This window comes from Rana temporaria, chromosome 1 (assembly GCF_905171775.1).
Source record: "Rana temporaria chromosome 1, aRanTem1.1, whole genome shotgun sequence".
Classification (NCBI taxonomy): Eukaryota; Metazoa; Chordata; class Amphibia; order Anura; family Ranidae; genus Rana; species Rana temporaria.
The window spans coordinates 427,230,177-427,254,068 of NC_053489.1; the positions used below are offsets into that span (position 1 = coordinate 427,230,177).

The 23,892-nt window shown below is 43.1% G+C and overlaps 1 protein-coding gene across 2 annotated transcripts in view; it reads right to left on the bottom strand.

Annotated features, from left to right (window-relative positions):
• Positions 1-23,892, bottom strand: part of WRN (WRN RecQ like helicase) — a 257,949-nt gene that overhangs the window by 163,994 nt on the left and 70,063 nt on the right. For both annotated transcript variants that reach the window (XM_040325345.1, XM_040325344.1), the window contains exons 13-16: positions 16,148-16,215; positions 12,980-13,088; positions 10,670-10,738; positions 1,630-1,712 (exon numbers count right to left, since the gene is read on the bottom strand). In XM_040325345.1, coding sequence (XP_040181279.1) covers positions 1,630-1,712; positions 10,670-10,738; positions 12,980-13,088; positions 16,148-16,215 — 329 coding nt within the window. The remainder of the gene's footprint in view (positions 1-1,629; positions 1,713-10,669; positions 10,739-12,979; positions 13,089-16,147; positions 16,216-23,892) is intronic.

The window sequence follows — 23,892 nt, forward strand, 5'->3', positions numbered from 1 at the left end:
ACCTTTGCACTGCGGGATCTGTTGCGCTGGTAGGCGCACTGTGATGGTGGAGGTATTCACGGCACTGGATTTTGAAAGCATGTGATATTTTATGCACTACTGGATTTATTTCTCACATTTCGCACTATTACTATTTATGGACTTCTAATTAACTGGTATATGGGACTGTTATATTGGGTATGCAATAGTGCAACACACTTAAGAAGGATTCAATCATCAACAAAATGCCAGGGTGAAAGGTCATAAAGGATAACATATTACTTCTGAGAAGAAGGACATGCAAAGAAATTATCTGCTTGCAATTGATCTGATTGTAACCAAGAACAAAACAGACCACATTCTTCCTTTTCTTTCATGGTCCATGGTGAGCTCCTACTCAGTCAATTATTACAGTGGTCCACTCCCTCACCACTACCTATACCCCAAGATCCATTACCAGCTTGCCCTCCGTTTTCCCACAAGGTCAGTTCTAGTAAGATGGCATGTTTGATAAGATAAAATACATTCAACTCTTTTGGATTTTTATATTACTAAAAAATAACTTATATGGAATGGATAGCTAGGTCTGTGCTACTGTATATATAGTGATCACCTTCCAGTATATTAGTAGGTAAACGTGTCTATTGCAATACGGTTCATTAAAAAGCAGCTCTGTTATTTTAGTTAACCCTGTCTTCTTGGTCTGGATTCCATAGCTGTTTTTGCGTAGGGCACTTTTGGTAGTCAGAGTTCTGGTTGCACATCAGATTAAAACTACTAAGGACTAAAAGCACAGAGTAGATAGGCTGACTGAGTTTCAGTGCCACACCACAGTTTTTGCCAGTGAGAAGCTGCGTTCCAGGTAGGTTGGACAACATTTGGAGGATCTCTCCATTATTGCAGATCTTGATTTCAGGTCTCCAACACAAAGACGGATATCGCATTGTAACTATTCTCAGGGGCCCCTGCCACTGAACTTTGCTACAATATTCATCTGAAGGCATCTCTATTAATAACTATATATATATATACCTGGGTATATGTGCAGAATTCCACTAGGACTCTTGTTGGGTTCTTTGCCAACAATACTTATTTGTACATTGGATGTTAGCACTATTAACGATTCTTTCTTGTATAAAGATTGTATTATCTCTATACTGGAGTTGTTCCTCTGGTCCCAATTACTTTGATTGGATTACTGGTTAATTTCCCAGTAAGGGCATTCCCTCTAGGAGGCCCTGTCCTGGGTGGAGGCACTGCCAACTTTTATTATCAAACTCGCTTGTCCACTTAGCAAAGGTTCTTGTTGTATTATTGAACTACAGGTTTAGTGCAATATCCTGTTTGGGGAGGGCCATTTGTCATAACCAACCTCTCCCCTACCCCCTCCAAAAAGAGGGCTACATACATTTGTTGTATCAATTGGCATATTCCCTCTCCACCAACCCACCTTAACTCCCCCCCTTGTTGTTATATGTATTCTTAAAAGGAAATGTATTAAAAAAATATTTTGTCCGACTGGCCAGTATTGTATACCTGTGTTAAGAAAAGCTCAGAGGTAAAATACCATTTAGCCTAACTTTAACATTTAAATAACAAAACACACACATTAACAACTTCAAATAAAACACAACAAAACTGTTAATATACCAAATTTGTCGTCTAGGTCTTGAAGCAATGTAATGCCTCTGGAACAGAATTCAGGAGTCATGTAAATAACTTTAATTTTGCCCCTAAGAAACCCAAAAAGAAAAAGAAAAATATTATCTCTTGTAAACTGATTTCACACATTCCTTTTAAAAAGTATACAAATACAGCTGAAGCCAAACACTGGGGGAGAAAATTGGATTAGTAAGAAAGGGAGGTCAGAACACATTGGCCCCATAAAGGATGGTGAAGGGAATATGGTTACAAAAGACGGAGAGATGGCGAAAGTTTTGAATTTATTCTTCTCCTCAGTCTTCACTAGGGAACTGGGGGGGGGGGGGGGGGGAATTCGGCAAACAAGATTGTAATGTTTATTTACACAACATGTCACAGGAAGCACCTGTATGGCTAACAGAGGATAGAATTAGAAATAAACATTAAAAATGTAACATAAATACAGTTGTATGCAAATGTTTGGGAACCCCTGACAATTTCCACGATTGTCATTTATAAATATTTGGGCGTTTGGATCAGCAATTTCATTTTGATCTATCAAATAAGTAATATTTCAGTAGTGAAATGAGGTTTATTGGATTAACAGAAAATGCGCAATATGCATCAAAACGAAATTAGACAGGTGCATAAATTTGGGCACCCCAACAGAAAAATCACATCAATATTTAGTAGAGCCTCCTTTAGCAGAAATAACAGCCTCTAGAAACTTCCTATAGCCTGTAATGAGTTAGGTTTGATGGTTGCCGAGCATGGACAGCCCGCTTCAAATCACCCCACAGATGTTCAACGATATTCAGGTCTGGGGACTGGGATGGCCATTCCAGAACATTGTACTTGTTACTCTGCATAAATGCCCGAGTAGATTTTGAGAAGTGTTTTGGGTCGTTGTCTTGATGAAATATCCGGCCCTGGCGTAACTAACTTTGTGACTGCTTCCTCAACATTATTCTCAAGAATCTGCTGATATTGAGTGGAATCCATGTGACCCTCAACTTTAACCAGATTCCCAGTACCGGCACTGGCCACACCGCCCCACAGCACGATTAAACCTCCACCAAACTTAATTGTGGGTAGCAAGTGTTTTTCTTGGAACACTGTGTTCTTTTGCCGCCATGCAGAACGTCCCTTGTTATGACCAAATAACTCAATCTTTGTTTCATCAGTCCACAGCACCTTATTCCAAAATGAAACTGGCTTGTCCAAATGTGCGTTTGCATACCTCAAGCGACTCCGTTTGTGACGTGTGTGCAGAAAAGGCTTCTTTCACATCACTCTCCTATACAGCTTCTCCTTGTGCAAAGTGCGCTGAATTGTTGAAGGATGCACAGTGACACCATCTGCAGCAAGTTGATGTTGTAGGTCTTTGGAGGTGGTCCATGGGCTGTTTTTGACCGTTCTCACCATCCTTTGACTTTGCCTCTCCAATATTTTATGTGGCCTGCCACTTCTAGAACTGTGCCTGTGGTCTTCCATTTCCTCACTATGTTCCTCACAGTGGAGACTGACAGCTTATATCTGCGATAACTTTGTATAGCCTTAATGTAGAATAATCTTTGTTTTCAGGTCATTTAAGAGTTGTTTTGAGGCCCCATGTTGCCCCTCTTCAGAGGAGAGTCAAAGAGATCATCTTGCAATTGGCCACCTTAAATACCTTTCTCATAATTGGATGCACCCATCTATGAAGTTCAAGGCTAAATAAGCTCACTAAACTAATTGTGTGTTCCAATTAATCAGTGCCATGTGGTTACAGGTATTCAAATCAACAAAATGACAAAAAGGGTGCCCAAATTTATGCACCTGTCTAAATTTTGTTTTGATGCATATTGTGCATTTTCTGTTAATCCAATTACTACTATTACTCCATTTCACCACTGAAATATTACGGTTTCCTTCAGTGATTTGATAAATTAAAATGAAATTGCTGATCCAAACACCCAAATATTTATAAATGACAATCATGGAAATTGTCAGGGGTTCCTAAACTTTTGCATACGACTAAGTCACCAGGACCAAATGGCTTGCACCCGAGGGTCCTTAAGGAACTCAGTCAAGTGATAGCCAGACCATTGTTCCTCGTTTTTATGGACAGTCGACTTGAATGGTAACATCTGATTGGAGAAAAGCCAATGTAGCACCAATATTTAAAAAAGAGGCAAGATATATCCCTGGAAACTACAGACCAGTTAGCCTAACATCAATAAAGCTCTTGAAGAGGATGATAAAGGGACTATAAACAAGATTTTAGTAATAAGAACGGTATTATTAGCAGTAATCAGCATGGATTCATGAAAAATCGTTCTTGCCAGATCACTTTATTGATCTGCCATCTTGATAAAGGAAGTCCTGTAGATGTGGTGTATCTGGATTTTGCAAAGTCATTCCACACGGTTCCCCATATACGTTTACTTTACAAACTAAGGTTTCTCATCATGGATTGAAAATTGGCTGAGGGGTCGAGTCCAGAGGGTGGTGTTGAATGGGGAGTAATTGGAATGGTCTGGTGTGGAAAGTGGGGTCCCCCAGGGGTCTGTCCTGGGACCAATCCTATTTATTCTATTCATAAACAATCTGGAGGACAGGATATAAAGCTTAATCTCTGTATTTGTGGACAATACTAAGTTAAGCAGGGGAATAACTTCTATGCAGGATGTGGAAACCTTGCAAGAAGATCTAAACAAATCAATGGGGTGGGCAACTACATGGCAAATGAGGTTTAATGTTGAAAAACAGCAAAAAGTAAAAAATAGTTTTTTTTTTTTCAAAATTGACGTGCTTTTTTTGTTTATAGCGCAAAAAATTAAAACTGCAGAGGTGATCAAATACCACCAAAAAAAACTATTTGTGGGAGAAAAACAGACACAAACAATTGTTTGTCTGGTCAAGAAGGGGGAAATTCTTCTGGGGCTCAAGTGGTTAAGGTTCTCCTTCCATTCAAACCTCACCATCATGGGCAAGACCAAAGAGCGATCAAAGAATGTCAGGGACAAGATTGAAGACCTGCACAAGACTGGAATGGGCTACAAGACCATCAGCAAGAAGCTTGGTGAGAAGGAGGCAACTGTTGGAGCGATAATTCTCGAATGGAAGAAATACAAAATAACCATCAACCGCCCTCGGTCTAGAGCTCCAAGTAAGATTTGCCTCATGGTGTAAGGATGATCATGAGAAAAGTGAGGGATCAGCCCATATCTACACAGGAGGAGCTTGTGAATGATTTTAAGGCAGTTGAGACCACAGTCACCAAATAAACCATTGGTAACACAATATGCCGCCATGGATTGAAATCCTGCAGCACCTGCAAGGTCACCCTCCTAAAAGGCACATGCACAGGCTAGAGCTGCACGATTAATCGTTAAAGAATCAGATCGCAATTCTTCCCCTCTTGCGATCTTAACACAGCATTTTCCCGATTCTTTGCAGCGTTCTTTGCTCACAGCTGACAGCTGTAAAAAAAAAAAAAAAAAAAAAAAAAAGCAGCCTGCCAAGTTTATGACAACATTGCTTAGATGGAGATAAAGAGAAACATTGTAACACTTTGAAGTTCATTCCTTTGATCTAACAGTCTGTAAATGAGGGAAGTTTAACCACTTAAAGACAAAACCTGTTTCTGACACTTGTTGTTTACAAGTTAAAATCAGTATTTTTTGCTACAAAATTACTTAGAACCCCCAAACATAATATATATATATTTTTTTTTCTTAAGCAGGGACCCTAGAGAATAAAATGGCAGTTGTTTCAATATTTTATGTCACACTGTACTGGCGCAACGGTCTTTCAAATGCAATTTTTTGGGAAAAAGCACACTTTAATAAATAAACTAAACCGTAAAGTTAGCGCATGTTTTTGGATAATGTGAAAGATGATGTAACACCGCGAGAATCGTGATATTTATTCTAAGCAAAAAAATTGAGATTCTCATTTTGGCCAGAATCGTGCAGCTTTAGTACAGGCCTGTCTGGAGATTGCCAATAAACATCTAAATGATTGAGAGAAGGATTAGGAGAAAGTGTTGTGGTCAGGAGAAGACCAAAATTTAGCTCTGTGGCATTAACTCGACTTGCCGTGTTTGGAGGAACAAAAAAGCCGACTATAACCCAAGGAACACCATCCCTACAGTCAAGCACAGAGGTGGAAACATTATGTTTTTGAGCCGTTTCTCTGCTAAAAGGTACAAGACTTTGCCGCATTGAAGGGCCAATAGACAGGGCCATGTATTGTAAAATCTTGGATGAGAACCTTCTTCCCCTTGCCAGAACATTGAAGATGGATCTTCCAGTAGGACAATGACCGAAAACTTACCACCAAGGCAACAAAGGAGTGTCTCAAGAAGAAGAAAATGAAGGTCATGGAGTAGCCTAGCCAGTCTCCAGACCTTAATTCTATACAGAATGTATGGAGGGAGGAGAAACTTCCAGTTGCCAAGCGACAGCCAAGAAACCTTAAGGTTTGAGAGAAGATCTGTGCAAACCTGGTAACCAAGGACAAGAAGTTTGCCAACAATGGTTTCTCTATCAATTACCAAGTCATTTTTTGCTTGGGGATTAAATACAGTATTTATTTTTCTCACTAAGCTGCAAATCAATTTATAACATTTGTATCATGTGTTTTTTTTCTGTATTTTTGGTTGATATTCAGTCTCTATCATTTAAAAAATACCTATGATAAAAATTATAGACCTTTCATTTCTTTGTAAGTGGGCAAACTTGAATCTGCAGGGGATCAAATAATAGGATTTTTGTACTCACCGTAAAATCCTTTTCTCTGAGTTCATGGACGGACACAGCACTCTCTTGACAAAGTGGGGTATTCAGCCTTCAACCAGGAGAGGACTAGGCAGAAAACAGGTTAAATGTTTAAACACATCAAAAAACTGTACAGTACCGCCCCAGGGACGGTCCCTCTAGGTACAACCCCTCTCCTTGATGTCAGCCACCAAACCAGGGAGGCCCTGACCCGGTGGCCCACTCGTATCTGGCGATCCAGTGACGATGGGCACTTGTCCAATCGGAACAGAATTTCCTTCTGCAGCACTCGAGTGTGAAATTGAGCATACGGCACCGCCTCGAAAGAAGGTACCATGAGACCCAGGACCCGCATGCAAAAATGGAGTGACGACCAGCTTTGGGATGTCAACCGCTGCACCGCCGTCCGAAAAGACTGCAGTTTTTCCACTGGAAGAAACACCCTCGCCACTGAAGAGTCCAGAATCAACCCTAGGTATTCAAGGCGTTGAGTCGGAGCCAAAACCGACTTCTGGGTGTTCAACGCCCCAACTAAATTTCTGGAGGGTCTGACATGCTATAGACACGCCCTCCTCTAATTCTGAGCTTGAAGTGGCCCTCAGAAGAAGGCCGTCCAAGTAGCCCACGATAGCGATGCCACGCTGTCTTAGCAGGGCCAGAACCCGGAGCCAGCACCTTGGTAAACACCCTTGGTGCTGATGCCAAGCCAAAGGGGAGAGCCACAAACAGAGTGATCCTCCCCAACCACAAACCACAGGAATCTCTGATGTCTGGTGCAGACGGGGACATGCAAGTATGCATCCTTGATGTCCAAGCACGCCAGAAAGTCCACCGGATGGAGAGCTGCGACAACAGAGCGAACTGACTCCATCCTGAACTTTTGCACTCTCACAAAGCAATTGAGGGCTTTGAGATCCAGGATTGGACGGACCCCGTCCTTCTTTGGCACTACGAATAGGTTTGAGTAAAACCCTTGAAACCGTTCCTGCGACGGAACAGGTATGAGCCAGGAGATCCTGAACCGCCCCTAACAGGGCTTCCCGATGCTACGGCTGAAGCTGGAGGGAAAAAAATCTGCTCGGTGGACGAGAAAGAAACTATCTTGAAACCCAAGGAGACCACTTTGCAAACCCAACGGTCGGAGATCAGAGACGACCACAGAGTCGCAAAGACGTCCCCCCACCCGAAAGATGGGTGGGGGCAAACCTTCATTCTGACTGTGGTTTTGCGAAACCAGGGTAGTTTCTGACCCTCAGTAGGTGCCTTGTCAGCCTGGGAGCGTTTACCCGCAGTACTGGGCGGACGAAAAAAATCACTTGTGCGTGGTGAAGGAAGGTCCCTACCGGCGGCGTGGTTCCTGACTCTTTTTAGATTGTGGGAGCAGCGTGCTCTTACCCCCCTGTGGCATCCTTAATAATATCATCAAGAGAGGCCCCAAAAAGTCTGTCGCCCTTAAAAGGTAAATCCATCAGGGCCTTTTTAGAAGACTGGTCCGCCGACCAACACTTAAGCCAGATCAGGCAACGCAACACCACTGTATAGAACGAGGCTCTGGACAACAAGGGAATAGTCTCCAGGTCAGACTCGCAGACAAACTTAAGGCCCTGCACTAGCTGGACGGCCAAAGCCACCTCATCCGGAGTTGCCTGACGAGCTTTAAGCCCCTGGAGCAGTATCTTTGCCCATTCAGTCAGTGTTTGAGATACCAGAGCCCCAGCCACTGCAGGGCACACTGCTGAGCCCACCACCTACTATAGATAGCGGGCGATTGCCTCCGCCTTCTTGTCAGCAGGGTCCTTGAAAGCAGGAGCCCCTTCCACCAGAATTGTGGTCACTTTGTTGAGTCTGGACACAGGATGGTCCACTACCGGAGGAGAGGTCCATTCCTTCAGGAAGCTCTCCTCAAAGGGATACCGGACCGCCAATTTTTTTGGAACAAAAAAAACCTTCTGGGGTCTTTCCCAATCCTTGTATAAGAGCTTATCAAGATAAGACACACCTTGCCATTGCGGACCGGCTTGCGGAACCCAAAAGAGACCGATACCTCAGCTGCTTCTGCAGAGTCTTCCATTTTCAGCGTGTCCCCTATCGCAGTGATGAGATCACTTACCAGAGCTTTTTCGCGTGCTGACCCAGACCCATCCTCACTATCTGAATGGCCGCAGCCTGCGGTCTCTGATGCATCAGAATCCGGGCCATAAGCCGCAGCCGGGCTCGACTCAGCATCAGAATTGTCCCTGGAAGATGGCGGGGGGAGGGTGGCTTTTTTTACCACCCGGGTTCCCGCGCGCCGCTTCCACCCTGGCAACACAGGCCTCCAGGACCGTCGACATAGCATCCACTGACACCGCAGGTGCAGGGGCACCAGTTGCCAATTCAGGTGTTTCTGGGGAGGAGGCGCCAGCTTCTGACGCCATGCTGACCCACGTGTGTGACACAGGGACTAAGGCCAAAGCAACTATCCACCCTCCTAGCTACCGCAGAGAACGAGGGATCACCCCAGAGGACTCACCACCCAATAACGGATACTGCACAGCCCTGTCGTCCGTCTCCCGCCTGAGAAGCCTCTCAGCGCCGTTGAGAGAGTCACGCTGTCCCCCTGTGGTGTGCGCCTGCCGTTCGCGCCGCAATACAAGACACTAGAGGACAAAACCTCCGCCAAAATGGCCACCGAGTGGCAGACTGTGTAAAAAAGGCGCGTGCCACAAGAAAATGGCTGAACACAAAAGAGGCCCTCCGCCAGCAGATGACGCCCCCCCCCAGGCGGAACCCCGATACACGCAGCTAGTCTAGCACAGGGAGGAGGGAGGGAAAGGAGAGAAGAAACATGGTGAAAACTCCCTCAATCGACCTCCCCAGGAATGCCCAGCCATGTCCCCCCCACCAAAGTAGGGAAAAAACTGCCACTTACCTGTCCTGCTTGGACTCGCTGGAAGCATCCCTGACAGGCCATCTTCCGCACTTAGCGACGGATGTGATTGTCGGCCCGGCACACTGTGATTCAAGCATAGAGCCCGGTCATATGTGTACCCCGGAGCACGTAGCACACTGGCCACCCCTGGAACGACGGGGCATGTCGTGGAAAACCTAGCGCGCTTGATGGCCGAAATCTGGGGAGACTCCAAGGATCTGGGATCCAGCCTATCACCCAGGAGGCAGTTGCTAGCAGATCTAAGGGACAGAAAAAAAAAAACCTCCAAGATCCATGGGCCTGAAGGGAGCCATGTCCTTCTCCTTTACTAGGCAGAAAAAAACTGGGCTGCATGGTGCATGGAGAGGGGTTGTACCTAGAGGGACCGCCCCCAGTTGTACAGTTTTTTGATGTGTTTAAACATTTAACCTGTTTTCTGCCTAGTCCTCTCCTTGGTTGAAGGCTGAATACCCCATTTTGTCAAGAGAGTGCCGTGTCCGTCCATGAACGAAAGAAAAAAATATTTTCCCCACTGTATATACACTATATTGTCAAAAGCATTGGGACTGTAGGGTTCAATATTGAGTTGGTCCACCCTTTGCTGCAAAAACAGCTTCAACTCTTCTGGGAAGGCTGCCCACAAAGTTTAGGAGTGTGTCTATGAGAATGTTTGACCATTCTTCCAGAAAGGCATTTGTGAGGTCAAGCACTGATGTTGGACAAGAAGGCCTGGCTTGCAGTCTCTGCTCTAATTCATCCCAAAGGTGTTCTGTTGGGTTGATGGCAGAATTCTGTGCAGGCCAGTCAAGTTCCTCCACCTCAAACTCACTCATCCATGTCTTAATAGACCTTGCTTTTGGCACTGGTACGCAGTCATGTTGGAACAGGAAGGGGCCATCCCCAAACTGTTCTCACAAAGTTGGGAGTATGAAATTGTCCAAAGTGTCTTGATATGCTGATGCCTTAAAGAGTTCCCTTCACTGGAACCAAGGGGCCAAGACCAACCCCTGAAAAACAACCCTGCACCATAATCCCCCCTCTAACAAATGATTTGGACCAGTGCACATAGCAAGGCAACTTGACTGGCCTTCCCGTCCAACATCAGTGCCTGACCTCACAAATGCGCTTCTCAAGGAATGATCAAACATTGTCATAGACACACTCCTAAACTTTGTGGACAGCTTTCATTGTGCCATTAAAGTTCATGTGCATGTAAAGGCAGACATCCCAATACTTTTCACAATGTATGTATGTGTGTATATAAATAACTTTTCCTTGTAGTAAATTAAATATTAAAATTTGGAAAACTGTAGACAAGAATTATCTTATTCCATAACAAGGGTCATCAACAATATTGATAAACTGAAATACTCACGCCTTCACATCTTGCATGACGTTTTTGGACTGCGCAGATCCAAGAAAACAAGCAGGGATGTTTGACATTCTAACATTAAAGAGAAACACAATAAAATAAGTGTGCGTAAAAGGAATATATGTTTAAAGATGAACTTTTGCCAAAACTATATATCTTATGTTTTGAGTCAGAAAGTGCCGTATTGACAGCTGTAATCCTGCTTTGGGGACTTTGCATTACTTCCAGTGTAGTGCACAAGAAATAGAAGTGCAGGAAAGTTTCTCCAATAAAAACAATTCTACTCTTCATCCAAAACTGAACAAAAAGCTGACAACAAGCGGAGCCCTTCCACCTTAGCGTGGTGACGTCACTGTGCATCCTCTCAGACGCGTTTTATCATATGTCTGATGATTTTATCTGCTTTGTAAGTACCCCTTACATCTTTTTAAATAAATACGTTGTATGGAATTACGCTATGGTGCACCTTTTCTCTATCCATGTTCATCTGGACGAGTCTGTGAATGCACTGGAAGCCTGATCTGGAAACTTTTAACCCTGTGAGTCACTACAGTCCCTAAAGGCCGCGGCAGGGCTATAGCTGATTGCTAATCGAGCTTGCCCTTCTGGTAGGTGGTGGATGCTCACTTCAGTATGAAAACACATTTGTTGTCACGGTGGTGTTGACGTTTTTGGAGGATTCTATTTTCAGGATTGACCATTTGTGTGCACACTAATAGTGCACATTGGGACTCTACCTATTTGAGTTTTCAGTGGACTTAATATTTTTGTTCAGATCTTCTTGTAAGGTTTCCACATTCTGCGGAGAAGTTATTGCCCTGCTTAGCTTAGTATCGTCCAAAAATACAGAGATGGAACTGTTTACCCCATCCTTCAGGTCATTTATGAATAAATTAAATAGGATTAGTCCCAGCACAGAACCCTGCGGGACCGCACTACCCACCCCTGACCATTCCGAGTACTCCCCATTTATCACCATCCTCTAAACTCGCCTTGTAGCCAGGTTTCAATCCATGTACTCACCCTATGGTCCATGCCAACATACCTTATTTTGTACAGTAAACGTTTATGGGGAACAGTGTCAAATGATTTTGCAAAATGCAGATACAGGCCTTCTTTTACCTAGATGGCAACTCACTTCCTCATAGAAGGTTAATAGATTGGTTTGGCAAGAACGATTCTTCATGAATCCCTGCTGATTATTGCTAAGCATACCGTTTTCATTACTAAAATCTTGTATATAGTCCCTTATCACCGCCTCCAAGAACTTGCATACGATTGATGTTACGGTAACTGGTCTGTAATTCCCAGCGATGCATATTGGGCCCTTTTTAAATATTGGTGCTACATTGGCTTTTCTCCAATCCGCTGGTACTATTCCAGTCAGTAGACTGTCAGTAAAAATTAGGTACAATGGTCTGGCAATTACTTGACTGAGTTCCCCAAGTACCCTTGGGTTTACCAAAAAACTGCCAATGCAGATAAGGGACATCTGTAGATAAAAAAAAGCCATGTAGTTTAGACCAAAGTTGAATAATGTCTTTTCTATAGGCGCAGGCCACTTACATACCTTATGAAGCCTGACTGAAATACTTCTAGGATGTTTCCAAGAGAAGCCTACCATTACTGCTCACCTGCATCATCACAGGAGCAAGCTCTTTCTCAGATTTAAACCCCTTCACACATGCTCTCTCTTCCCTAATGCAGTAGCTCTGAGCTCACTCCTGTGATGGTGAAGGTGAGCAGTAACACTAGGCTTAGATTAGAAACATCCTAGAAGTTTTCAAGTCAGGCTTCATAAGATATGAAAAAGGCTTACATCTATAGAAAGGGCATTATTCAACTTTAGTCACAACTGTCTTGTTTTTATCTACAGATGTCCCTTATCTGCATAAGCAGTTTTTCTTTAGTAAAGGTGAATCAACCCTTTAAGAGTGTCAGCTTTTTATAATAATTACTGGTTATTGCTGTTTGTATGGTATAATGATAAAAAGTATTGCCAAAAATCTCATTCCACCCACAATTGAAAATTCAGTATTGGATGTATGTTATAAACTTAAAACACTGAATGCCTTTACAACAGAAAATACTTGTATTTGTAACCAAGAAAATATTCAGGTCCTCAGGCAAATTCTTCATAAGACCACATAGGCAATATAACATAAGCCTGGTTACTTTTCCGACACTGTAGCTAAACAACACAAATACATGTGCAATATGTTTTGACAAAATGCGATTACCCAGGTAAATGAAGAAATTCTCACAGGAAGAAAGCAAACAGAAGTCTACACAAAATATAAGAGTGAAACTTACTCTAACTGCAATACTTGGTCTTCCATGAGTGAAATCAGGGGACAGATGACAATCCCAATACCAGAGGTGTAAACTGGTGCAAACTGATAGCATAAACTCTTTCCATAACCTAATGGGAAATAAATAAATGAATAGATCTATTTACACATACTGAATCATATTTTAAAGCGGAAGTTCACCCAAAAATCAACTTTCTGCAGTTAGATCCAGCATACTGCTGACATCTACAGTATACTGTTTTTTTTATTTTATTTTGGTACTTATCGTTTTAGCAGTATTTCTTCTATGGCTCCGAGCGGGGAATCCTTCGGGGAATATGCGTTCCCGAAGGCAAGCAAGTTGATTGACGGCCTTCGATAGCACGTCACGGCCTCCGAAAACAGCCGAGGTGACACTTGGCTGTTTAAGGCGCCTGCGCCTGCCGTGTAGAGCTGACTGCGCAGGCGCCGTAAATTGCAGAGCGGCACTCGTGTATTTTCGAAAGCCGTGACGCGCTATCGAAGGCTGTCAATCAACTTGCTTGTCTTGAAGGGAACGCCTATACCAGGAAGTAATCCCCGCTCGGAGCAATAGAAGAATTACTGCTAAAACGATAAGTAAAAAAAAAAAAAAAAAAAGACCAGCATACTGCAGATGTCAGCAGTATGCTGGATCTAACTGCAGAAAGTTGATTTTTGGGTGAACTCCCGCTTTAAAGTTGACTTAAAAACCTTAAAAAAAAAAAGAAAGAAAGAAAGAAAGAAAGTTAACCTAAACTATACCCACACTGGGAGATCTAAGGCACTGCTTTCTCCGACTGCTATTCTTAGGTGATTTGGAGTAAGAATTAATGAGGTCACTAATGTGCTGCTCACTGCCCTCCTTGCTTGATGCTCTGACATGAGGAAGTAAAACCCTGCTCCTCTAAAAATATGGTCCCCTCACAGAAAAAGGCAGTGCAGAACAAGGTATGGCAAATCAATAATTTGGAAAAGATCAGCTGTAGGGAGACCACATGCATTACTGGTTATAAATTCTTAGCCCTCGGTCTGATATTTTTGGGTATTAATCTAGGTATTATTTGATCAACTAAACTTGGGTATTTGGCAACTCTATGAATTGTGCTGCACTAGCTGCCTGATCATGAATACATTGGGGTGGATTTAACAAAAGTGGAGTGTGCAAAATCTGGTGCAGCTCTGCATAGAAACCAATCAGCTTCCATTTTTTTGTCAAAACTTAAAGTGTTACTAAACCCACAACAGTAAAATCTGTCTGTATATGCAAAATAGCATGCTCGTTATACTTACTGTGAAACTTAAGGGGTTAATTCTCTGTATTGTGTAAAAAGGCTCTGTGATCCTGCAAGGACAGATTCTCCCCTCCTGCAGGGTCTCTCTCGGCAAGGCCAGATAAGACACAGTGAGGGTAGTACTGCTGCACATGCTCAGTGTTGGTCTCTAATTGCTGGAGAAAAAATGTCCTGGTTGATCAGAGCACTTCACATGATATGGACATCACACATGTGGGCGTTTACACAGATCCTAAAAAACAGCCAAGTCCCTCCCTTCTTCTCCATGCCCAATAACTAAAAAAAGAACAGTGTGTGGGATGTCACATCTTGATTGATGGAAGATTCGCCTCCCATAACAGCATGAGGACAAAGGCTAGAGTGGAAATCTCCAATCTGAACACTCAGCACTCAGGCAGACCCTGAAGTTTATCCTGTGACCGTGGTATACAGATTAGCCAAAAAGGTACATAGTGGCAGGATTTTAAGGTAAATTAAAGGTAATTAAATTTATAAGCTGTGGGCACTGCGGGGGTGGACTGTTTTCAAATTACAGGGTTCAGTAACACTTTCATTGAACAAGCTGAAGTTAGAAACCAATTGGTTCCTTTGCTGGGCTGCACCAGATTTTGCACTTTCCAGTTTTAGTAAATAAACCTAATTGTCTACCAAAACTTGCCTACTATCACTGCAGCCCAGATAATGAAGACAAATAGTTCTTGCACAAGCACATGGACTAGTGTTTTACTCAGTCAGCAAATTAAGCAGCACAACTGAGCAACTTTTGCATGATTCATCAGAAATGGGCCAAAATTGGCATAGAGTATGGGCAACTTTAGTTAGAATTTTACAACCACCAGCTGTAAAAACACAACACAAACCTCAACTTACGAATTTATAATAAGGGTGGAAACTATCCCTCATGTATGACAGGCTTTGCATTAAACAGGGTTTTCACTTATGGCGCTCATTAGAGTAAACGTGCTAATAACATTCTTCCCCACTTCCTATAATAGCCCTGCCAGCAGCAGAGCATGATCACATTGTGTTACATAGCTTTACTCCCACCAGCTGGCAGATATGAATTGAAGGAACACTGCACAGTTGTTCAAAAAGAATTAGGTGAAAGTGAACACAATTGTCTTAATACAATTGAACACAGTAACTGTAGATTTAGGCGGAATCTGTAGTGTGGACATATACAGTAAAAGCTGTCATTGGTAACCACGCTTGAAAATGTCAGTTCCCTGGCTGTCATGCAGATCCAAAGGCTTTGCTGTCGTTGGTAACCAAGATTGAAAATGTCAGTTCCCTGGCTGTCATGCAGATTCAAAGGCTTTGATACTATATAAATCATTGAATCAGGCGTTCTGACTTCTTTCTTTGCCGATCTGCATGTTTATTCTGGGTAAGTAATTTAGAAAGTACTGAAGCCAGAAGTGGACAGATAATACTTCTACAGGGGGTCAGCAATAACATCCTCCACATTTCTCTCTGCAGATTTCTTTAAATTAGAGCTGGAAGTACTGGAAGTGTTAACGGATTCTCACTAAAATGAAAGATTCTCTTTCTCAAGTAAATCATTTGTGCAGTACTAAAAAATGCAAAAACAATATGAATATATGTGTGTAATTAAGGAGGGTAATGAAACGTACTTATTGTTCCTCATTCCATGTCCCTCCTATTCTTCATTTCATGTGTTACCCCTGATGTTTCACATTCCCTCCCCCTCCCTGCCATAAAAGACTGAGGAAACAGAATGTGAGCAATGCTGCAGCCAAAAGCCTGATTCCCTCCACACTAATGTGATGCAGAGGTTGACTACAGAGACCATTTATAGAAATCACTGTCTTGTGCGGTTATTGCTTTAGTGCAGCACTGCATTATAATGCATTTACCTGTTGCCATGACAACAAGGTTGTCTCTTCTTTCTTTTAAAATGGAATGAATGACTTTCCACTGAACTCTGCGTTAAAGAAGAAATGTTATCGTTATGATTGCAAAAATCTATAGAACAGAAGATTTGATGAAATTAGTAAAACTAGTAATTAAATAAAGCAGCTGAAGGCAACATGTGTTAGTAACTGAGCTACTAGTGCTATCCAGGAAACCCTGCTGAAGTAAAAGGGTTCACTCAGTTTATCTTAAAGGGAATCTGTAAGGATAAAAGTATGGTCATCTCTGACTTGTTTTAAGGCTTAATGTACACGGGACGTTTTAAAACCCCTCCTGAAAAATTTTACTTAACAGATAGTTACCGACGTTTAGAAACGTCAGTTTTGCCGCAGTTATATGTCACGTTTGTGTTTAGAAGCGTTATTTTTATTTTTCTCAAAAATGTATCTCCATTGAAAACGCGTGGAAATGAAACACGGCTAAAACGCGAGTTACCACGTTTACAAGCACTTGGCGTTTCAAATGCCTCTGAACATCCGTCCTGAACGCATTTTTTTGCTTCCAAAAAATGCTTCTAAACTCAGCAGCCTATAAACGACTCTGTGTACATGTACTGATAAGATAACAGAGGAGAGTTCAGGGGCAACTGAAAAAAAACATGCCCAACTGCTCCTAAATGTAGGTTTACCAGCAGCAGTATACATGAGGCCTAAAAGATGCAGCCTCATCCACAGTTGTCCTGAACTCAACATCAGCACCTAGTAACTCATCTGGATGTGTAGTCCATATCAGGTATTTTAATAAATAATAACAATTATATATAAAGTATTATAAAACACTGAAAGTAAAGTGCCAATTAGATTTGCTTACTAATAATGTGACAAAATAGTATCAACAACCTATGATCTGTTTCATGTTGGTTGTATCTTACAAGAAAAAACGTTTTTGAGCGTTGTTCACCTAACTAGCTTATTTGTGTAAAGAAACATCATTTTTATTACAAAGCTAACCTATCAAGTAATAATATAGTAAGAGACATGAACAGTCTGGTTACTTTGTTTATTAGAATGGAAGTCAAAGCAACATTTTTTTCCATGTGTAACAATCCTTACCCCTGATCAATAAGTCTTAAAGCAGGGGTAGGCAAACTTTTGCGCCCAAAAATATTTTCAAAGAAATTGAGAGTGCCGATTTTATAACAAGAAAATGTCAACTTCACACTCTCAATCACAAAAAGGATCTTTTATAAAGTAAATGCTGTGAACTACTTGAGTAGTAGTGAGAAATTAAAGGGGTTGTAAAGGTTTGTTTTTTACTTTACTAAATAGGATCCTTTAAGCTAATGCATTTTTGGTTCACTTAGCTTTTCCTTCGACTTGCCTTCTAAAAAAAAATTTTCTTTGTCTGAATTTCTCACTTCCTGTTTCTCCTCAGTAAGCTTGCCCCCATCATCCGAGCAGTGTTTGGTCAGCCAGAACAGCTTACTGAGGAGGAACAGGAAGTGAGAAATTCAGACAAATTAAACAAATTTTTTAGAAGGCAAGTCGAAGGAAAAAGGTTAGTGAACCAACAATGCACTAGCTTAAAGGAACCTATTTTTTTTTTTTTTAACAACAAGGTTGGTCTTTATTGGGAAAACAAAAAGCATAGTACATGACAAATCACTCTGGGTGAGAGCAGAACAAAGCATACCATAAAAATAAAGGAAGAAAGTGACCGAAGCAATAAAGGAACCCATTTAGAAAATAAAAACAAACCTTTACAACCCCTTTAACATCCTGCATGCACGTCTCAGATCAGCCCCAATTCCTGCAACTCCACACTTCAGATCAGCCCCAATTCATGCGCCTTCACACCTCAGATCACTGTCCCCCCTAAACATCTGTCCCACCACTGTAACCCCCCCTGCACATCTGCTCCACCGCCATACCCCCATGCTCTTCTGTCTCACCACTGGACCATCTTCTCTTCTGTCCTAACATTGAACTTACCTGCTCATCTGTCCCACCACTGTAACCCCCTTTTTCATCTGCCACACCAATGTACCTCCTGCACATCTGTCCCACCTCTGTTCCCCCTGCTCTTCTGCCCCACTAATGTACCTCCTTTCTCCTCTGCCCCACCTCTGTAACCCCCCTGCTCTTCTGCCCAACCACTGTAACACCCTCCCCTTCTGCCCCACCAATACACCTCCTTTCACAACTGCCCCACCGCTGTAAACCCCGCTCTTCTGTCCCGCCGCTGAACCCCCTTCTCATCAGTCCCCACACTGAACCCCCCGCTCATCTTTCCCACCACTGTAACCCCCTGCTTATCTGGCCCAACACTGAACCCCCCTGCTCATCTGCCCCATTACTGTTCCCCCCTACTCTTCTGTCCCACTGCTGAAGCCCCTTCTCATCTCTTCCACCACGGTACCTCCCTGCACATCTGTCTCATCGCTGAACCCCTTCCGCTCATTTTCCCCACCGCTGTACCCTCTTCTCATCTATGATATGCAGAGTGGTGAAAGGAAGCAGAGATGAGACACATCTACCTGTCCTGACACACTCATCCTGCTAATCCACCTCTCTCATCTAGCCCACATGCTTGTATGTGATGTCACATACAAGTATCTGGAAAGGATGTGCAATGATGAGCTCAGGTCAGGGGTATTTTCTGAAAGCAGTGGTCCTGTGTGCAGGATCATAGGTTGGGCCCCCGCAGCTGAGAAAAAGTGCGGTGCAGAAGAGCAAAAGTTGGGTGTGATTTTCATTGCGCTGAATACTGGCTGTGGCTTAAAGGGACACAGAGTGCAGGGGTTCAGTGGTAAGTGACACTAAAGTTCAGGAATAATTTCAACAAAGTTCCCAGAAGCTCAGCAGTAATTTCACAAATTGTCACTTGATTGTGGTTTTCTCAATCACAGTGAAATCCCTTCTTTCCGAGATTGGTAGTGGCAACCAAGCGAGTCATCTGCCTCCAGATGGTGGGCGGGGCTAGCAGAACTGTGACTGGCTTTAACAGTGGCCAATGACAGTCCTCCTCCTCCTGGAAACAGGGATCGCTGTCCCCTAGCAGAACTGCACCCAATCTTTTCCCCATCCTAAAAGCTGACGATCGCAGCTACAGCTAAGTTAGAAAAAACATTGGGGGTTATTTACAAAAGGCAACTCCACTTTGCACTACAAGTGCAAAGTGCACTTGAAATTGCACTGAAAATGCACTTGGAAGTGCAGTCACTGTAGATACGAGGGGGACATGCAAGGAAGATAAAAAAACAGCATTTTAGCTTGCACATGATTGGATAATAAAATCATCAGAGCTTCTCCTCATTTCAGATCTACCCCTCAGATTTACAGCAACTGCACTTCCAAGTGCACTTTCAGTGCCATTTATAAGTGCACTTTGCACTTGTAGTGCAAAGTGGATTTGCCTTTCGTAAATAACCCCCAGTGTTTCCCATCTTTTACAATGTGTGGGGGCACAGTGCCTGCCCCTCAGTGCAGGTGCGGCTTGGGGAATTCTGAAATTGGAATGCATTAGTCTCTCACTGACACTTCCCTGTGCTGCTCTGCTGATGGGGAGGGATCCTAAAAATTTTGCTACTTATTTGCGTATGTTTGGCTGGTTAAATATACCATTGAAATAATTTTGTTATGTCTGGCTAAAGGGGTAAAAAGAAAAATACTGTGGATCACTACAGAAATTCAGAGCTGTCCTATGCTTTCTGTTGGTGTTTTGGACTACAAGTGAATTAGTCCTTTAGCTATGGATAGGAGGACAATGGGTTTGATTTGGCAAAAGAGCACGGAGAGAGCTGACACCACTCAGTTCACAATCCATGTTCATAATGTGTGTTGTCAACCCAAAATTAGAAATTAGTAGCCTAGCTTCATTCTCTCAGATCAAAGGTTATTTTTCTGTATTTTCTGGGTATTTAAAAAAGGTATAGTATAAAATATTGTCAGATGTATTGCAAAGATGTACTGCATATGTTTTATATGCTTTTCTTTCATGTTTACATTACTTCTCTTCAGCAAGTATTCTTAAAACGGTAGGGAATTTTTTTTTGTTGATCCCCTGCAGATTTTGTAGGTTTGCCCACTTACAAAGAAATAAAGGGTCTATAATTTTTATCATAGTAGGGTATTTTAAATGATAGATACAAAATACCACCCAAAAATACAGAAAAAACACATAAAACAAATGCTATAAATTAAGTTGCAGTTCAGTGAGTAAAATAAGTATTTGATCCGCAAGCAAAACATGACTTAGTACTTGGTGGAGAAACCCTTGTTGGCAAACACAGAGGGAAGACGTTTCTTCTTGTTGGTGACCAGGTTTGCACACATCTCAGGTAGGGTTTTGATCCACTCTTCTTTACAGATCTTCATTAAATCCTTAAAGGGGTTGTAAAGGGTTTTTTTTTTTTTTTTTTTTTTTTAAATAACAAATATTTCACACTTGCCTCCTCTGTGCAAGGGTTTTGCACAGAGGGGTCTCCGATACTCCTTTTCTGGGATCCCACAGCTATGCTCCTGGCTCCTCATTGATTGCTCTCACGGAGAGCCGCATTCCATGGGGGCACTTGTGCAGGCGTGCTCTAGAGTCCTGCTGCTGCGTCCATTGACACAGACAGCAGAACTCGGCCCTGCCCCCCGGCTCACGCGTTACTGGATTTGATTTACCAGCAGTGGGAGCCAATGGCTGCGGCTGCCATGAATCTATCCAATGAGGACCCGAGACAGCGGCTGAAGCTGCTGTGCTTGTCCCTGTCGCTGAAACAATCTGGTTCAGGTAAGAAAAGGGGGGCTCTGGGGTGAAGCTGCACTATAGAATGTTTTTCACCTTAATGCATAGAATTCATTAGGGTGAAAAACTGAGGGTTTACAACCCCTTTAAGGTTTCTTGGCTGTCTCTTGGCAACTCGAAGTTTCAGCTCCCTCCGTACATTTTCTATGAAGACTAACTAGGCCACTCCATGACCTTAATGTGCTTCTTCTTGAGCCACTCTACTGTTGCCTTGGATGGGATGATTTGGGTCATTGTCATGCTAGAACACCCATCCACGACCCATATTTAGTGTTCTGGCTGAGGAAAGAAGGTTCTTATCCAATATTTTACAATAAACAGCCCTGTCCATTCAATTGCATAAATGTGCATAACACAATTAAAAGAAATTCAAACGTTAATATAATCAAGTGATGTGAAAAATACCCAAAAAACACACCAGACTTAATCAATACATAAACAAAATCAAACTGCAGTTCATTATTGTGGTAAATACCACTAATAGAAAAAAGTGACTGGTTGAAAAGTCCTTTAAACAAGTGATATGTGCTCGATCAATAGCCTTCAAATCCACTGTAACTAATGTCCACCTTCACCGACTGTGAAAAGATCACCCAACCTGTGCTCAAAGAGAGGATAGCACCTTACCAAATGTTGTTGACCCTTTTAATTAAAAAAAGAGGTCAATCACAGCTTGTTATCACAAAGTGTGTGGCTTCATGTAGTGCTCAGACTCCTTAGATTCGAACAAAATAAACGGAATAAAGGAAAGAAACCGCAATAGTGTAATTCCGTATTTTAATAAAAGAAATATAAAACAAAGCGCCAAATGGCTCATTACCTCTTGTTGGTGCCTGTGACCCGGCACCGAGGCTGGAAAGCGTTACAGTTAGTGGAGAGATGGCCCCTGACGCTGGGGAGGCTGGTGTGCGTTCCACCTCCAGATTTGGTGAACCAGCGGAACCGGAAGTTGCGTAGCTGGTTCACCAAATCTGGAGGTGGAACGCACGCCAGCCTCCCCAGCGTCAGGGGCCATCTCTCCACCAACTAATGCTTTCCAGCCTCAGTGCCGGGGTTACAGGCACTGACAAGAGTAAAGGAGCCATTTGGCGCTTTGTTTTATATATTTTTTTTTTAAATACGGAATTACACTATTGCGCTTTCTTTCCTTTATTGACACCAGAGTTTTGGTTGAATCTAAGGAGTCTGAGCACTACATGAAGCCATGAAGCCACACACTTTGTGATATCAAGCTATGATTGACCTCTTTTTTAATTAAAAGGGTCAACAACATTTGGTAAGGTGCCATTTTTCACATCACTTGATTATATCAATGTTTGAATTTCTTTTAATTGTGTTATGCACATTTATGCAATTGTATTGGCATTATTCACTTATTATTACTGTTATTTAGCGCCCCCTACCCTCCTTTCACTTATCACATATTTCAGTTCACACTGATTTTTTGGGGTGCAGCTTATTTTAGTTATAGTTCATTTTTAACTTATTAATATACATTTGGTTGGCACGAGATTTACACATTTCCAGCCCTGTCCATTGGCCCTTCAATGTGGCAAAGGGGGCCTGTACCATTAGAGGAGAAACAGCCCCAAAGCATCATGTTTCCACCTCCGTGCTTGACTGTAGGGATGGAGTTCTTGGGGTCATAGCAATTTTCTTCCTCCAACCACGAGTCGAGTTAATGCCAAAGAGCAACATTTTGGTCTCATCTGACCACAGCCCTTTCTCCCAATCCTTCTCCGAATAATTTAAATGTTCATTGGCATGCCTGTACATGTGCCTTCTTGAGAAGGGGGACTCACCATGTTTGGGAGGAAGAAAAATGCTTACTATGACCCTAAGAACTGTCAGGTCACCTGTAGCCAGGTGACGAGTGCACCCCGTTGGGGTCAGGGATGCACCACAGGGTGGTGAACCCTATGGCCGACTACTGCTAGCAGAGACGAAGCGTGAACTTAAGATCACCCAGGGCGCGGAGTCTAAGACCCAGTTTTGTATTCACCAGAGCCTTTGATGGTAAGGATGGTCTTGGCCGCAACTGGGTCCAGGTCGCGTTCCCGGGATTCCTTAAGTCACACTCCGCAGGGAGAAAGGGGAAGCAGCCAGCAGGACAAACAGTGGTGATGGACAGGCCGAGGTCAGGGCAACAGGCAGACAAGGATAACCGTGGGACATGCAAATAGTCAGGGGCACAGGCAGACAAGGAAGTCGGGGACAAGCCAAAACGGTACACGGAAAGATGATCGTAGCACTCTGCACACAGGAACTAGCAAACTACACTGCAGACAGGAACTAAGCATAGGAACACTGTTGAACAGCACTGCAGACCTGTAGAGCAACGGTTAATATAGGCTTCCTGGGATGGACTAGGGTGGAGCCATACAGGAAGAGGAAGTGATAAAAAGGGGAACCAGAGCAGGGTCAGCCTCTAATGAACACATGGAGATCAGGTAAGCAGACAGACTTGTTGCATATTCATGACAGTACCCTCCCTCTTAAGGCCCCTCCCCCTCCCCAGCCTGGAGCCAGGGCTAAAGGGGAATCCCAGAAGAAACCTCCTCAACAAACGGGGCGCAAAGATCTCAGATGCAGAGATCCAAGACGCCACCTCAGGACCAAATCCTCTCCAAAGCACAAGGTAGTGAAGAATGCCTCTGCAGAGACGAGAATCCAGAACTTGAGTATCCTCATTGACCAGAACTGAAGTAGGGACAGGAGGAGAGGATTTATTGAGGACCAAAGGCCTTTTAGGAATAAGTAAGGGCATGAGAGGGTCAACAGGAATCTGAGGAGGAGCAAGCAGACCCTTAAAGATGAACTGGGAATTAAGCACAGGACCATCAGACTGGGCAGAGGTCAGAGGAACCCTGAAGTCAGGTTGGTTAGAAGGTGACAGGGCACAGGAGTCAAGCTGGATAGCAGGGAAACCAGCAGAATGCAGAGAGCCCTGAAA